General features: G+C 38.7%; 1 protein-coding gene across 1 annotated transcript in view; it reads left to right on the forward strand.

Moving 5' to 3' along the window:
- LOC111964876 (uncharacterized) overlaps nt 1–7,075 on the forward strand; it is a 17,434-nt gene extending 10,359 nt beyond the window's left edge. Inside the window, exon 2 of the mRNA XM_023988727.2 lies at nt 6,410–7,075. Within this exon, the coding sequence (XP_023844495.1) occupies nt 6,410–6,562 (153 nt within the window). The 3' untranslated portion in view covers nt 6,563–7,075. The remainder of the gene's footprint in view (nt 1–6,409) is intronic.
- Nucleotides 7,076–13,984: the final 6,909 nt, after the last annotated feature.

A 13,984-nucleotide genomic window follows, 5' to 3' on the forward strand; every position in this document is an offset into this window, starting at 1 on the left:
ACAAGTGTAAAGGGATAAAGAATATGTACATAAAGATATATGAATGAGTGGTGGTACAGAACGGCATAGGCAAGATGGGTAATGTAGGGTATGTAAACATTATATTAAGTGGCATTGTTTAAAGTGGCTAGTGGTACATTTTTACATAATTTCCATCAATTCCCATTTTTATAGTGGCCATGCCTTAGACTAGAAAAACATAAACAATCATGGCCCCAACAACTAACAAATCTATGAATTTGAAACATTGTCGAACACAGCTCCTTTGTAAGCAGGACCGTTAGTGGTATGAATCCGGCATGTGTTAAGCTGAACCTATAAGCAACATGCAGTGAAAAGGGAAAGTGGCTGAAAATTAGGTAATTTAAGGGATAATAATTTAATGGAGAGCCCAGGTGCACCAAACACCACAACTTCTGTGTTCCACTCCCAGTAATTACACAATTAATACAGTCCACACTCCAAATGTTTCAGTCATATTTTAGGTGAAGTGTAGAGATATAATTGTCAATGAAAATAGCAACAGCATTGTTTCAGTTAACCCTTTAATAGCCCCTTTATCTATCCACATATTGCTTATACACACTCATCCTCTTATCCCCATTACTGACAGTACCCTACTCTACCCTCACGTACGTACTGTATATTAGGTAGAATATGGTAGAGTTTGTTTTTGGTCTACTCTTGTAAATATTGCTTCATTGATTATATCTTAGTGGAATAAGAAAGGATGTAGTTACTAATCTAATGCACTTCTGTACATCGCGCTGTAATGTACAATTGACCTTATTTTAGCACCCCAAAAACATAATACTTCCAGGTCAACTGTAATATGAATACCATTCTAAGCACAATTTCTCCCATTTTCAGCAAAATCAATGACGAGGCCTTCATGCTGCCCGTCTCTGCATGATTGAAGAAGGCAATGAGCTCCGTCGGGTCTTTTTAAAAATGACGGGTGGGGAAGCAAAACGTACTGCGAGATAGGGAAAGGGGGAGATAAGCTGTGTGTGGAAACAGATTTCTTCACCCGATCTGTCAATCTTATCACCTCTAAAATGTAAATGAAACACTATAAAGAATTTATATAATGTGTCATTACATACAGTACAGTTGAAGTCGGAAGTTTACATACACTTACGTTGGAGTCATTAAAACTCGTTTTTCAACCACTCCACAAATTTCTTGTTGACAAACTATAGTTTTGGCAAGTCGGTTAGGACATCTACTTTGTGCATGAAACAAGTAATTTTTCCAACAATTGTTTACAGACAGATTATTTAACTTATAATTCACTGTATCACAATTCCAGTGGGTCAGAAGTTTACATACACTAAGTGACTGTGCCTTTAAACAGCTTGGAAAATTCCAGAAAATGATGTCATGGCTTTAGAAGCTTCTGATTGGCTAATTGACATCATTTGAGTCAATTGGAGGTGTACCTGTGGATGTATTTTCAAGGCCTACCTTCAAAACTCAGTGCCTCTTTGCTCGACATCATGGGAAAATAAAAAGAAATCAGCCAAGACCTCAGAAAAAAATTGTAGACCTCCACAAGTCTGGTTCATGATTGGGAGCAATATCCAAACGCCTGAAGGTAGCACGTTCATCTGTACAAACAATAGTACGCAAGTATAAACACCATTGGACCACGCAGCCGTCATACCGCTCAGGAAGGAGACGCGTTCTGTCTCCTAGAGATGAACGTACTTTGGCGCGAAAAGTGCAAATCAATTCCAGAACAACTGCAAAGGACCTTGTGAAGATGCTGGAGGAAACAGGTACAAAAGTATCTATATCCACAGTAAAACAAGTCTTATATCGACACAACCTGAAAGGCCGCTCAGCAAGGAAGAAGTCACTGCTCCAAAACCGCCAAAAAAAGCCAGACTATGGTTTGCAACTGCGCATGGAGACAAAGATCGTACTTTTTGGAGAAATGTCCTCTGGTCTGATGAAACAAAAATAGAACTGTTTGGCCATAATGACCATCGTTATGTTTGGAGGAAAAAGGGGTAGGCTTGCAAGCCGAAGAACATCATCCCAACCGTGAAGCACGGGGGTGGCAGCATCATGTTGTGAGGGTGCTTTGCTGCAGGAGAGACTGGTGCACTTCACAAAATAGATGGCATCACGAGGAAGTAAAATTCTGTGGATATATCAAATCAAATGTATTTATATATTGAAGCACCATCTCAAGACATCAGTCAGGAAGGTAAAGCTTGGTCGCAAATGGATCTTCCAAATGGACAATGACCTCAAGCATACTTTCAAAGTTGTGGCTACATGGCTTAAGGACAACAAGGTCTAGGTATTGAAGTGTCCATGCCCTGACCTCAATCCTATAGAAATATTGTGGGCAGAACTGAAAAAGCGTGTGTGAGCAAGGAGGCCTACAAACCTGACTCAGTTACACCCGCTCTGTCAGGAGGAATGGGCCAAAATTCACCCAACTTATTGTGGGAAGCTTGTGGAAGGCTACCCGAAACGTTTGACCCAAGTTAAACAATTTAAAGGCAATGCTACCTAATACTAATTAAGTGTATGTAAACGTCTGACCCACTGGGAATGTGATGAAAGAAATAAAAGCTGAAATCATTCTCTCTACTATTATTCTGACATTTCACATTCTTAAAATAAAGTGGTGATCCTAACTGACCTAAGACAGGGAATTTTTACTGGGATTAAATGTCAGGAATTGTGAAAACTGAGTTTAAATGTATTTGGCTAAGGTGTATGTAAACTTCTGACTTAAAACTCTACCTATTTGAAGGTTTGTGTCGAATTTGAATCTGTTTTTAAGGGCGGCGCTAAAGTTCTCTTCAGAACTTAACAGCGGCTGTCGCGGCTTTTAAGAGGCATGATGGCTTGCGGTGATGACGCAAAAGATGTATGCATTCCGTTGTACAATTGACCTTACCCTGTCCCTGTCCCTTTATTATTTTTAAACTGCGAGAGAAGCGCTACACCTGGTGGAGAGAAGCTGTAAGACACAGAATGAGTTGCTTTATGCATGCTGTATGTTATGTCATGACACGTCACAATTTAACGTACAGCGTCGGATAGGTCAGTTTTTTTCAACTTTACTCCAATACTATCGGGCCAGTACCAGGTCAATCAACGCTTTAATAGAAACATAGTTCACACCCCAGATTTTGATGCCAACACAGTCACTACAGTCCCATTAGTTTTCATTGCAGCCTCGTTTGAATGCCGCTGTTGCGCAAATTTGCACGGAATGGGGTTAGTCAACAGTACCATCCAGGAAACGAGATTAGCTCTATTCAACTAGCTCTGTTTAGCTTAGCATTTTAACTGTCCATAACTGTCAAAAAAAATTGCATTTCAACAAAACAAATGTTAGCTGACTTACTTGTATGTCTATTAATTCAACATAAGTAGCTAAGAGGTTGCTAAATGCCTATCTAGCTAGCTTGCTCTGATTATCTTAGCATGTTGCTGCTAGTTTGCTACATTTTACTCTTTGCTTCAAGTCAGGAGACTAGTTGTATCTAAGAGATGTTGTCACATTTGTCTGACTACTGTATCACAATAAATATTTAAAAACGTTAGAACCTTTAACTCAAACTTTTATTTACAAGATGCTCAGTTCAAACCTCCTCCATGTTTTCAAGATGTGCATCTGTTAAACTCCGCCCATTGACTTTCAGAAACCAATCGGATTTGTTCTTCCCTAAACCAAGCAGATTCTTTCTGCCTTTAGAACAAAGTTGACTACACTTTGACAACCTTCTCTTCAGTCACAGAGAAGAGCAGAAATCTGTTGACCGTGTAAATCAATAGTGGTCCCGTGTGGCTAAGTTGGTAGAGCATGGCACTTGCAATGCCAGGGTTCTGGGTTTGATTCCCATGGGGAACCAGTACGAAGTCGCTCTAGATTGTCTGCTAAACGACCCCAAAAAATATAAATGCTCACTGGGTCGCTCAATGAATGGCCCATTCACCAGCATTTCTGTACTGTCACTGAGAAGGCCCTTCATGTCACAGAGATTGGAAAGACAGACTCCGTTAATGATCTGATTCTGTTCGATCTTGTGATTTTCTCACATATCAAGCATCTCACATCCTGCCCCTCCCTCTCCATGAGGTCACACAGAAACCCCAATACAATATGTTCAGTTGTACATCCTCCACATAAACAATTCATAAAATGTTAACTTTGTCATCCCATTGCACTCCCCACATTGCTTAGAACAAATCCCAGATTGCAGATACAGTATTTTATAAAAGAGTGGAATAACCACTCCTCAGTTAATTGTTCAGAATATTTTATTTGGAATTGAGTTGGTATTGAATGTAATGTGGTTTTCAAGGAGCCTGGCCCAACAGATTATATTATGATGAGTCATATGAACAATATGCTGCAGTGCTGATAGAGGCCCATGGGGAAATCAGGAATGGAGTATTACGTGGGTAAGTGAATGGAATCAAGCTTCCAGTAGGTTTCTGGGGCCTCATTTATAAACCGTGCATACATTCAAAATATATCCCAAAATGTGCGTGTGCCAGTTTTATATATTTTTTTACTTGACTTGAGAATGTACTCACCTCCCTGCAAACTTTATCCCATGCATACTTACATCTGCTGGTGGTTGAACTACTGTATTGCAAGCTTGCAAGTGAGTATTTTGTGTGAATGGGGTATATAAAAATATATAAAAATCAACAGGAAAACTTATTATTAACAAGAATGCAACTATTTGCCATCAGTGAGGAGAGCGAAAACATATGTTTTATTTTTAGAATCTAAAATAATTAATTAGACAACAGAATCTTATAATAGGAACATGTTTCCTATTTATTTTATTTTCATAACCATTGCAGAATATACAGTGTTCCAGAATATACAGTATTCCAGAATACAGTGTTACAGAATATACAGTGTTACAGAATATACACAGTGTTACAGAATATACAGTATAGTATTCCAGTATATACAGTATTACAGAATATACAGTATTCCTCACCTTTTCTGGCTGTGATGGGTTCATATTCCATACAACAAATGACCACGCACATCTCTCAGCACATCTCTCATGTAATTGGACGTAGTAGCCTAGTAAAAGGATAGGCTATATGTATTTCAAGTTTTGCAATATCAAGGCAAACAGAGCATACAGACAGACAGATGGGATGGAGGAAATCTTGTGAACCTCAAGGAAATGGAAGAAAAACGTTTGGTGGAGTGCCCAGATAATTATTCAAGACACGCAAGTACACAGACCCTCAGAAACACAACAACTGTCCACTGTTAAGAGATCCAAGGAGCCCTTCTCCTCTAGCTAGCCGTGTAGAAACAATTATGAACCAGCTGTCAGTAATCAGGAGGAGGGTTTACAATAGCAGGCAGGCCTTCTCACGCCACACTACCCTAAATCAACACAGACCCTCTCTGCTTAAACCTTAAGTCAACCCTCGCCCTGCTGTGGAAGCCAACTCACATATTTCACCAGAGGACGGAAACAGATGGAGGCTATGTTAACAACGTCATGTGACTAGGGGGAGGTTGATTCAATTCAGACTTGAGTAAGTCACTGTTAAGTGGGAGCGATCTTATTGGGGGGTGTGAGGGCATGTTGTTATTTTTTAAACATGGACTAAAGAGTGGGTATTTTGGTGCCTGTTGTTTGTGTTTTACATGCACTTCCTGTTTGTCACAAGACTCTTCCTGATTTGGAGCCAGAAAGTAATCCAAGACCACATGTGACACACACATACTGTTCAAAATTTGCTGAGAGCTTTACTGTTGCTTAGTGTGTGACTCATACTGACTGGTAGTCAGCTACTCCGAGATGTCTATAGTGTAAAGTCCATGGCAAGGAGTGATGAGTCAAAGACACTGAGACTTCAGTTAGTTGACTGAAAGTTTAGCATTGCCTGTCAAACCTTGTTCTTCCCTCAAGAGAAAACATAACAGGTGTCAAAAAGTGTCTCACAAAATAGCACCATTCCTAAGACTGTAGCTAGGGGAGAGAGCTACAAGAGTGAATCTGGCACACAGGTACAGTTGGTTCTTCATCCACAGCTGTTTCAACTTAGTGCTGCTTGGGGTGTGGCCACAGGAACTTAGCGTTCAAGTTGTTATATCATCACTAGTATGGTGTTAATATGCTCTATTATAGATGCTCTACAGTGAGATAGAAAAATGTCCCTCTGGTTTTTATTTTCTGACTTAGTTGGCATGTTGGCTAAGCATTGTGTTTGTGAATGAATACTGCTTCTCCTGAAATAACTCAAATAAGAGCATTGCACTAAATCATCGTTGAACTCTCTCCGTTGAAGTCTCTCTCTCACTCTCTCTTTCCTGAATGATGATTACAACAATTACAGCTCTCCCTCCTTTCCTTTCTTTCTTTCTTCCTTCCTTCCTTCCTCCCTCTGCTCTCAGACTCGAGACGCCAACAACCAGGGTCACCAGCAGGTTGCTGAGAGGAGTTCTCGTCTAGCACGGATACTGAACCACTCCGCCCTGGGTATCGGCATCACCGTCATCATCCTGTACATCGTCTACGTCGTCATCCTGGCCAAAGATATCCACTGATCTGACACCTAAACACCGGTTAGCACCACAGCCACCGCTTCTCTCAACCCCAGCCCCCAAAATCATCCTGATTTTGACCACATACAGTGGGTGCCAGTTACAGGCACTTTCCAAAGAGATACATAATGCTGTTTATTCATCAACATTTATGACATGCTTTTTTAAAACTATATATCTAATGACTTACTTTTTTAAATACCTGCAGACAGGATAGTTTAAATTGTTAATTCATTTGCCTGTTTAATTTTAAGTTTAATATACATAAACAAACAACAAATTATGGATACTGATAGTTTTTGGGAATATTTCTAATAAATGTCTAAAGGATAGTGTATGTGTATTCACTGTGTATGGATAAGTCATATCAGAGTTTAGAGACAGATTTGACAATGTTATGAGAATGCAGCAGAAAGAGACTATTCTTAAAGTCTGAGAAGACATGTATTACTTGATGTCAATACACAGAGTGCCAGTAAGGTTACCACTCACAAGAATAAACATTTTACAACTCAATGTCAAATATTTACTTCTTGTTGTACAAATGTATCAATTTGCTCAATTCAGTGTTCTGTGCTGTCAGCAATGGCACAAGCAATACTCAACTCAACTTATTTTGGACAACCGTGGAGACTAAGACCTAGATTCAAACTGTAGCGCAGAAGATCCGCTGTATAGCACAATTAAAATGTAAAGGTCATTTACGATTTAGTCAACATATGCAGCATTTACCGTGAATGCAGGCTCCGCAAACGCAGGAACATGGCCTTCCACTCTACGGATTTAATCTAACCCTGGAAGTCAAAAGAAATTGCAGCGCTGTTCCAGTTTGGCCTTATAGTTGATTCATTTGGTGAAATGTACACACTACTCCATGTAATTTATAGTCACATATTGCCAGATTATGTATAACACTCTATATGTTAGATATATATTTTATTTTAGTATATATATATATATATATATATATATATATATATTCAGTGACGCTCACCTCTTCTATTTACCAAGGGGTTCAACTTTATCCTTCTCTTACGTGTGTAGTTGTTGGGAAAAGTGTTTACCTTGTATCGTGTATTTTTGTTTGTGAAAACACAAAAGGAGAGACCATTATAAGAATGCAGATATGTAAACCAAATTTGTTTTGAAATAAAGTTAAAAGGGTGAATAAATCACACACTGATTTCAGACACATTTAGATCAAAAGCCTTTTGACTGGCGGCAGGCTACAGCTAATAATCCACTTCCAAGTCCAATTGATCAACAACAAAAAAGCATGATTAATCTTAACACTGAACATTTCTCTCTTTACCCTCTGATTTATGTATATTAACATTTGTATTATATACAGTACCAGTCAAGAGTTTCTTTATTTTTACTATTTTCTACATTGTAGAATAATAGTGAAGACACAAAAACTATGAAATAACACATAAAACCATCTAGTAACCAAAAAGGTGTTAAACAAATCAAAATATATTTTAGAGTTTAGATTCTTCAAAGTAGCCACCCTTTGCCTTGATGACAGCTTTGCACACTCTTGGCATTCTCTCAACCAGCTTCACCTGGAATAATTTTCCAACAGTCTTGAAGGAGTTCCCACATATGCTGAGCACTTGTTGGTTTATTTTCCTTCACTCTGCGGTCTAACTCATCCCAAACCATCTCAATTGGGTTGAGCACTCAATCACTCTCCTTCTTAGTCAAATAGCCCTTACACAGCCTGGAGGTGTGTTGGGTCACTGTCCAGTTGAAAAACATATGATTGTCCCACTAAGGGCAAACCAGATGGGATGGCGTATCGCTGCAGAATGCGGTGGTATTATGCTGGTTTAAAAAAAACACATCATCACACCTCCTCTCCCATGCTTCAGGTGGGAACTACACATGCAGATATCATCTCACAAAGACACTGCGGTTGGAACCAAAAATCTCAAATTTGGACTCATATCGTGGAGAAATTACAAGATTGTTATAATACTGTTATTGCATCGAATGGTTGTTGTATGCATCAGAATAGGGTTGGAACTATTGTGTCGATGTGAACTGAGGGGAGCTTCTGAGATGTAACTCTAGCAACTGATTAATGATGGTCTTGTCCTCTCTCGGAGGTCGCATTCCATAGAATTAATTGATGTTTCTATATTATGAAGTACCAGGGACGAGATCAGAGCCTTGTCTTAGGGGCCAAACTCTGTACAACAAGAACAGTCTTCATAGCAAATACTATCTGGCTGGGTGATACTCCTCATTTATCAAGTCTCACCTTGTGACCCATTCCACACATCCGTTGTTTGTCATGTAGACTAAAGGGGTGTATCTTTGCTATAAAAGGTGTTTGTATTCTTTGTCTCAGGGATCTCAACAAAGTATCTAAGAGTGGTTCGTCGACCAGCCATCGTTATTGCAGAGTACTCACATCATTCACTTGAGTGTGGGGTGTGACATGCTTTCCTTATTAATAAGTGAATAAATATTTAGATTAAGTATAACTCTGACTTGTTTGTCTCTCCTCATTTGATAATACAGAAATTAACCTCTACACTCATCAGACCAAAGGACAGATTTCCACCGGTCTAATGTCCATTGCTCGTGTTTCTTGGCCCAAGCAAGTTTCTTCTTATTATTGGTGTCCTTTAGTAGTGGTTTCTTTTCATCAATTCGACCATGAAGGCCTGATTCACGCAGTCTCCTCTAAACAGTTGATGTTGAGATGTGTCTGTTACTTGAACTCGGTGAAGCTTTATTTGGGCTGCAATTTTAGAGGCTGGTAACTCTTATGAACTTATCCTCTGCAGCAGAGGTAACTTCCTTTCCTGTGGCGGTCCTCATGACAGCCAGTTTCATCATAGCGCTTAATGGTTTTTGTGACTGCACTTGAATGAACTTTCAAAGTTCTTGAAATGCTCCGCATTGACTGACCTTCATGTCTTAAAGTAACGATGGACTGTCATTTCTCTTTGCTTATTTGAGCCGTTCTTGCCATAATATTGACTTGGTATTTTACCAAATAGGGCTATCTTCTGTATACCACCCCTACCTTGTCACAACACAACTGACTGGCTCAAACGCATTAAGAAGGAAAGAAATTCCACAAATGAACTTTGAACAAGGCACACCTGTTAATTGAAATGCATTCCAGGTGACTACCTCATGATGCTGGTTGAGAGAATGCCAATAAAATATATTTAGATTTGTTGAACACTTTTTTGGTTACTACATGAATTCGTATGTGTTATTTCATAGTTCTGACTTCTTCAATATTATTCTACAATGGAGAAAATAGTCCAAATAAAAGAAAAACCCTGGAATGAGTAGGTGTTCTAAAACTTTTGACCGGTAGTTTACTCATTCCAGGGTTTTTCTTGTACTATTTTCTACATTGTAGAATAATTTAGAAGACATCAAAACTATGGAAAAGCATTCCTCATGAAGTTCGTTTAGAGAATGTCTAGAGTGTGCAACGCTGTCCTTAAGGCAAAGGGTGGCTACTTTGAATAATCTAAAATATAACATAGATTTTAATTTGTTTAACACTTTTTTGGTTACTACATGATTCCATGTGTGTTTTTTCATAGTTTTGATGTCTTCAGTATTATTCTACAATGTAGAAAATAGTACAAAAATAAAAGGAAAACCCTTGAATGAGTAGGTGTGGCCATACTTTTGACTGGTACTGTGTATATATTTATTTTATTTTATTTAACCTTTATTTAACTAGGTAAGTCAGTTAACTTCTCTAGGATATGTGGGACGCTAACGTCCCACTTGGCCAAAATCCAGAAAAAATGTAGCGCCAAATTCAAATATATTACTATAAAAATCCATCTTTCATGAAATCACACATGAAAGACACCAAATTAAAGCTACACATGTTGTGAATCCAGCCAACATGTCTGATTTCAAAAAGGATTTACGGGGAAAGCACACCAAACAATTATGTTAGCTCAGTACATAGCCACAGAAAAACACAGCCATTTTCCTAGCAAAATATAGTATTAACAAAAAGCAGAAAGAGATCAAATTTATCACTAACCTTTGAACATCTTCATCAGATGACACTCATATGACATCATGTTACACAATACATTTATGTTTTGTTTGATAATGTGCATATTTATATCCACAAATCTCTGAAAGTAAGGCTGACATAAGCACACATCAGCTGTTGACTCATCTATTACAACCTATATAATCATGTTATTTCTTTGTAGGTACCTGCCGGTGTATTCTCTTAATCATCTTTTTCCCAAACGTTTTAGAGTGGACCAGATTTTGATAGTGGCTTGACATTTAGCTCTTAGTAGTCTGTTATTGCATCTTAGTGAAGTGACGTGGAAACAACGTTGATTCAACCAGTTTTTGCCCAGTGAGTTGCCAGTTGACAATATGGGAGCATTTTGATTTACAACCTCTGCCTTACATGCAGTTTACTCTGAGAGTGGTGTGGTAAGAACGACCAAAAAGTGGAACTTGTCCTCTACACCAATAAAGGTAAGATTGCACTTATTTGATGGAATGAGGAAATGAGCGTTTGTCTGTGGTTCCTTTGTGAATAATTAACAACATTGCCACATGCATGATTCCTCTTCCTCTCTTAGCCAATGGCCAAGTGGTAAGTTGAGCCAATGTTTGAGCCAATGGCAAATGTAAGTGTTTTCTTCCCAGGCGTAAGGCATTATCGTTGAGGTATAACGTAACAACAGGGCCTGGCCTATGTTAAAAGTAATACAAAAAAGTGTTCTTTTGGTGTTAAGACTATGTTAAAATATGCTTAATTCGAATGATTAAAAGACAAAAAAAGTGATTGTGATTGTGTTGAATTGTGTTTTAAAGCTATGGTTTTAAAAAGGTATTGGTAATATTTCACTGAGTACAGAAATGTGTAAGTGCTTAATTAACGTACCCTGTTCCACGGCTCAATTTACCCCATACCCGGGGTAAATTGTGCAAGAGACCACTTTGTTGGACAAGCTATATTTTCTAAACTGTAATGTTTACATGAATTCTGATTATTTCCAGGGATACACAACATCCTAAAATATATTTAAATATCTGTTAGAAAGAGTACTATATTTTCCTTGATGGAGTGATGCTGAATGTAAAACATTTCTCAACTTACCCCACTCTCCCCTACAAACCCAACCTCTGCAACCTTTGAACCTCATGAAACCCAAAGTGCAATACCCTGTTTTTATATTTGAATCCTTACATATAGGCTGATAACGTTTTTTTATATATACATAACGATTGATCAGAGTCAAAAAGTTGATGCAATGTAACTACCCTGTTTATATTTCCCTATCGATGAGCTTTTTGAGGAATCAATGGGCGAGAAACATAAGTGATTATCAGCAGTTTGAATAAGGATGTCCAGAGAATTTATGAAAAGTTTACGATAAGTAACACTGGCCCTCACTGTTCATTTAATATGAACCATCTGTGTTATAACACCGACATGTTTATTGCACAGACAGGTTATACATGGCTGCTTATTGTACTTGAAGCAGTGTGACAGCATGCAGGTTTCGCAATCTCGTTAATGGTCCTCTAAATGTTTCCTCTGAGTGGCTAGCAGGAAATGCAGTATTTGACTATTTCACTTGTTACTGTGAGCAGACTTCCCGGCTTTCACTGAGAATGACCGTTAAAGGCAATAATTGTAAAACAATAACAGTACACAGTAAGTGCTGCAGTATCTATCCTTGGCTACTGATTTACCTAGTTTATTGACTAGCATAGATTTTGCTTACCAGAAATGACTTGTTTATATTTTAGGCCTACTGAAAATCCCTCAACTTAGTATACTAGGTCTCCCGAGTGACGCAGCGGTCTAAGGCACTGCATCTCAGTGCAAGAGGCGACACTACAGTCCCTGGTTTGATTCCAGGCTGTATTACATTCGGCCGTGATTGGGAGTCCCGCACAATTGGCCCAGCGTCGTCCGGGTTTGGCCGGGGTAGGCCGTCATTGTAAATAAGAATTTGTTCTTAACTGACTTGCCAAGTTAAATAAAGGTTAAATAAAATAAATAAAACAAATGAAAGGTCAGGGGTACACAAATGCTATTGGTGAAGGTTCGGTCACACAAATTTAAAGGTGGCAATGATCCAGATGGATATTGTTATTTATCGGAGTGACTCAAACATTACAACAAAATCAAAAGTAAGTTGAGTTTATTATTATTTTAAAAAATTGTACCTGCAGTCCGTATTGACACCATTCTGGATCACAGTCCGGCTATTGAGTATGGCTGGCCTAGGTCAAAATCTAAATATCTAAATGAGTTATGTTACAGATATTTGTATTATCTCTTGAAAATAACATACTGCCTGAGAAATCAGTACTATATGAACCAGTGTTTTGAGACAGCGCCACATGACCTGGAAAATGGCGTCAATAGAGATGGCAGCTTCGCTTCTAGTCCTTAGGAAACTGTGCAGTATTTAGTTTATTATGTATTATTTCTTACATTGTTAGCCCAGAAAACAACCGGGAATAACTATTGGATATCAGAGAGACGTCAACTTACCAGCACTACGACCAGGAATACGACTTTCCCAAAGCGGATCCTTTGTCTGCACCTCCCAGGGCACTTGAACTGATTCCAAAACAACGCCACCGGAGGAGAGGATGCCCGAGTGGTCGTCAAGTGAGGCTTCGGATGTGCGCACATCACCCACCGCTTCCGAGTATATTACTTGCTAATGTCCAGTCCCTAGATAAAAAAGTTTACGAGATTAGGGCAAGGGTTGCTTTCCAGAGAGACATCAGGGATTGTAATATACTCTGTTTCACGGAAACATGGCTCTATTGGGATATATTGTCGGAGTCAGTATGTTATTTGAATGGACAAAAAATTTGCTTTTCTTTCAAAAACAAGGACATTTCTAAGTGACCCCAAACGTTTGAACGGTAGTGTATATATTCTTATCCCATTCCTTTACAAGAGTGTGTGTATTAGGTGTTGTTGTGGAATTTGTTAGATATTAGGTTTTGTTGTGGAATAGTTAGATATTACCTGTTAGATACTGCTGCACTGTCAGATCTAGAAGCATAAGCATTTCGCTACACTCACAATAACATCTGATAACCATGTGTATGTGACCAATAACATTTGATTTGAACCAAAAAGGAGAACCAACACTTGATTTATTAACTTGACTCCCTCCAGGATTTCCAGACTTTCATAATTATCCACAACACAATTTATGATACACAGCGTCAATGCCAGTAAGTCTGCTCACATGAAAGTCCATTGGCCTGCTTTGGATGGGGGTGTGTCCTGGTTTATCAGTGTTGCCTTCTGTTGGTTAGTGTAGGCAACTGTATAGCTTAGTTTGCCAGGCTTACAGTATGTAGAAGACATATGGCTAGAAGCAATACTTAGTGCAATAATACTAACTACATTAACAAGGAGTGAAA

Source organism: Salvelinus sp. IW2-2015, linkage group LG6.1 (genome assembly GCF_002910315.2).
Source record: "Salvelinus sp. IW2-2015 linkage group LG6.1, ASM291031v2, whole genome shotgun sequence".
Lineage (NCBI taxonomy): Eukaryota > Metazoa > Chordata > Actinopteri > Salmoniformes > Salmonidae > Salvelinus > Salvelinus sp. IW2-2015.